Consider the following 1,888-nt stretch of genomic DNA (forward strand, 5'->3'; position numbering starts at 1 on the left):
TTGATAACAGAAAGGACAGTCACTGTCCCATCTGTTGTGACCAGATGTCCTAGGACTGATGAGCCCTATCTCCCTCAGCAGAGCACTGAGACCTGACAAATTTCTGTACTGTTGTGGGCATGGGTGCCTCTCTCAGGCATACAGCCCCCATCTACTTCAAAGGCAGGTGATGCTGGGCATGGTTAAATTATGTTTTGCACCAAACAAGCAAGACCTTCATCTTTCTTCTTGCTTTTCTTGAACCAATTTCACACATAGTCCTCCCTGCTTTAAAACATTTAACTCTACAGCTCTATGGGTCAGCCAGCCAGCTCCCCACCTGCCATGGTCACGGGCACAGACACCAGAGAGAAGTTCAGCAGCACAGCAAGCACTGATGTCCATGATCTTCCCTATCTGCACCCACACCCCTGTGTGCATGTGAGTGTTTGAACCCAAGTTTAGCTTTCAATTGAGTTTAATCTGCCTGCTTACCTTGCAACAAAAATCAGGCCTGTAGATGTGCCCTCTCCCACGGGGTAGGAGCACTCCACAGCCAGCTCCATGGCAATGGGGTAGATGGCAAAACCAAAGAAACCAAAGAGCGAACTGCTGATGGACAACATGATGGCCTGATGTCTGAACCGAGAAGCCTGCAGGCAAAAAAAGAAAGCAATACCGAAGTCTCCGTGTCTGCACTGCTGCCCAGAAAGTCTCTGAACCTACAACGTGCAGGAAGCCCCAAGAGGTCACTGTTCTCACCAGTACATTCCCCACCTGTTCCTGAAATCAATTTTTTACCTTCAACCCTCTAGAGTCAACAAATGGCTACACAACAGAGAGATATATGTTGAACTGAAGCAAGAGGGAGAGAGTTTTAGCAGCTGAAGGTCTCTTGAGCATGCTGAAAAGCATTGGTGTGGTTGTACTATTGTAACTTGATGTCCTGGTCAGTAACCTAGCAGGAGAGTGTTCAGCATACCTCTAGTCCCAAGTGAAACACACACCTTCCTCCCAATGCAAGGCAACATTTCAGAAGTGGTGTTTGCTTTGAGCTACATATGAAAATTCACTGCGTTGTTGCAGCTCCACGATAAGGAAAATTAATCTGACTCATGCTTGTAACATTGGGTTTTTAACATTGAAAAACACAACAACAAAAACAACAACAAAACCCCCACAAACCAAAAAGCAAACAAAAAACCACCTGAAACATTTACAAAATGTGAGGACTAATTCAATGCCTGGAACAGCTTTGTACCCAGCTCTGGAGGGAAGAACATGACTTTGTCCAGCCAGTGCTAGCAAAGTTGAAGTACTTTGCAGCCACACTGCCGGTACCTCCTTCCTTACCCATGTAATAAATTCCCACAGAAGAACATGAGGTGTCTGTTCTGGCATGGGTGCAGCAGAGCACTGGTAAAGTCAAGGAAAACTCTATGTCTGGAATCTGACTTTGAAGCATGAAGGCATCGAGTGGATTTGAATGTGTGAATTTCATTCTACTACTCTAACCTAGTAGCTCATCTGCATGGGTTGAAGATGAAGGAGGGAAGGGGAGGATGGAAAGGTTTGCTTGTTACTCCTAACACAGCTTCTTGCCTACACTTTGCTTTACCTGAATCCTGGCAAGCTGACTTGTATTCAGATCATTTTCAAAACAAATGCCAGAGTGCTTCAAGACGAAAAGCAAGGCCTGCTTTAGGCACCTTGTTGTACATTGACAGAGGCATTGCATTTGTCTTTATCTTTGGAGTGAAGCTACAACCACTGGGATCTTGGCCCAGGGGGAGGTGTGATCACACTGTTGAAAGTCTGGTTTTTCAACACATGAGAGAAATGCACAGCACATGCCTGCTGGGAAAACACATATCTGCACCATTCTGGGTCCTCTGCAGTGTTAGGAGTC

General features: G+C 45.8%; 1 protein-coding gene across 1 annotated transcript in view; it reads right to left on the reverse strand.

Moving 5' to 3' along the window:
- Nucleotides 1–1,888, reverse strand: part of MFSD7 (major facilitator superfamily domain containing 7) — a gene marked incomplete at its 5' end in the record, with an annotated part of 14,351 nt that overhangs the window by 2,316 nt on the left and 10,147 nt on the right. Inside the window, one exon of the mRNA XM_009083109.1 lies at nt 475–632. Within this exon, the coding sequence (XP_009081357.1) occupies nt 475–632 (158 nt within the window). The remainder of the gene's footprint in view (nt 1–474; nt 633–1,888) is intronic.

Source organism: Acanthisitta chloris, unplaced genomic scaffold, assembly GCF_000695815.1.
Source record: "Acanthisitta chloris isolate BGI_N310 unplaced genomic scaffold, ASM69581v1 scaffold25659, whole genome shotgun sequence".
Taxonomy (NCBI): Eukaryota; Metazoa; Chordata; class Aves; order Passeriformes; family Acanthisittidae; genus Acanthisitta; species Acanthisitta chloris.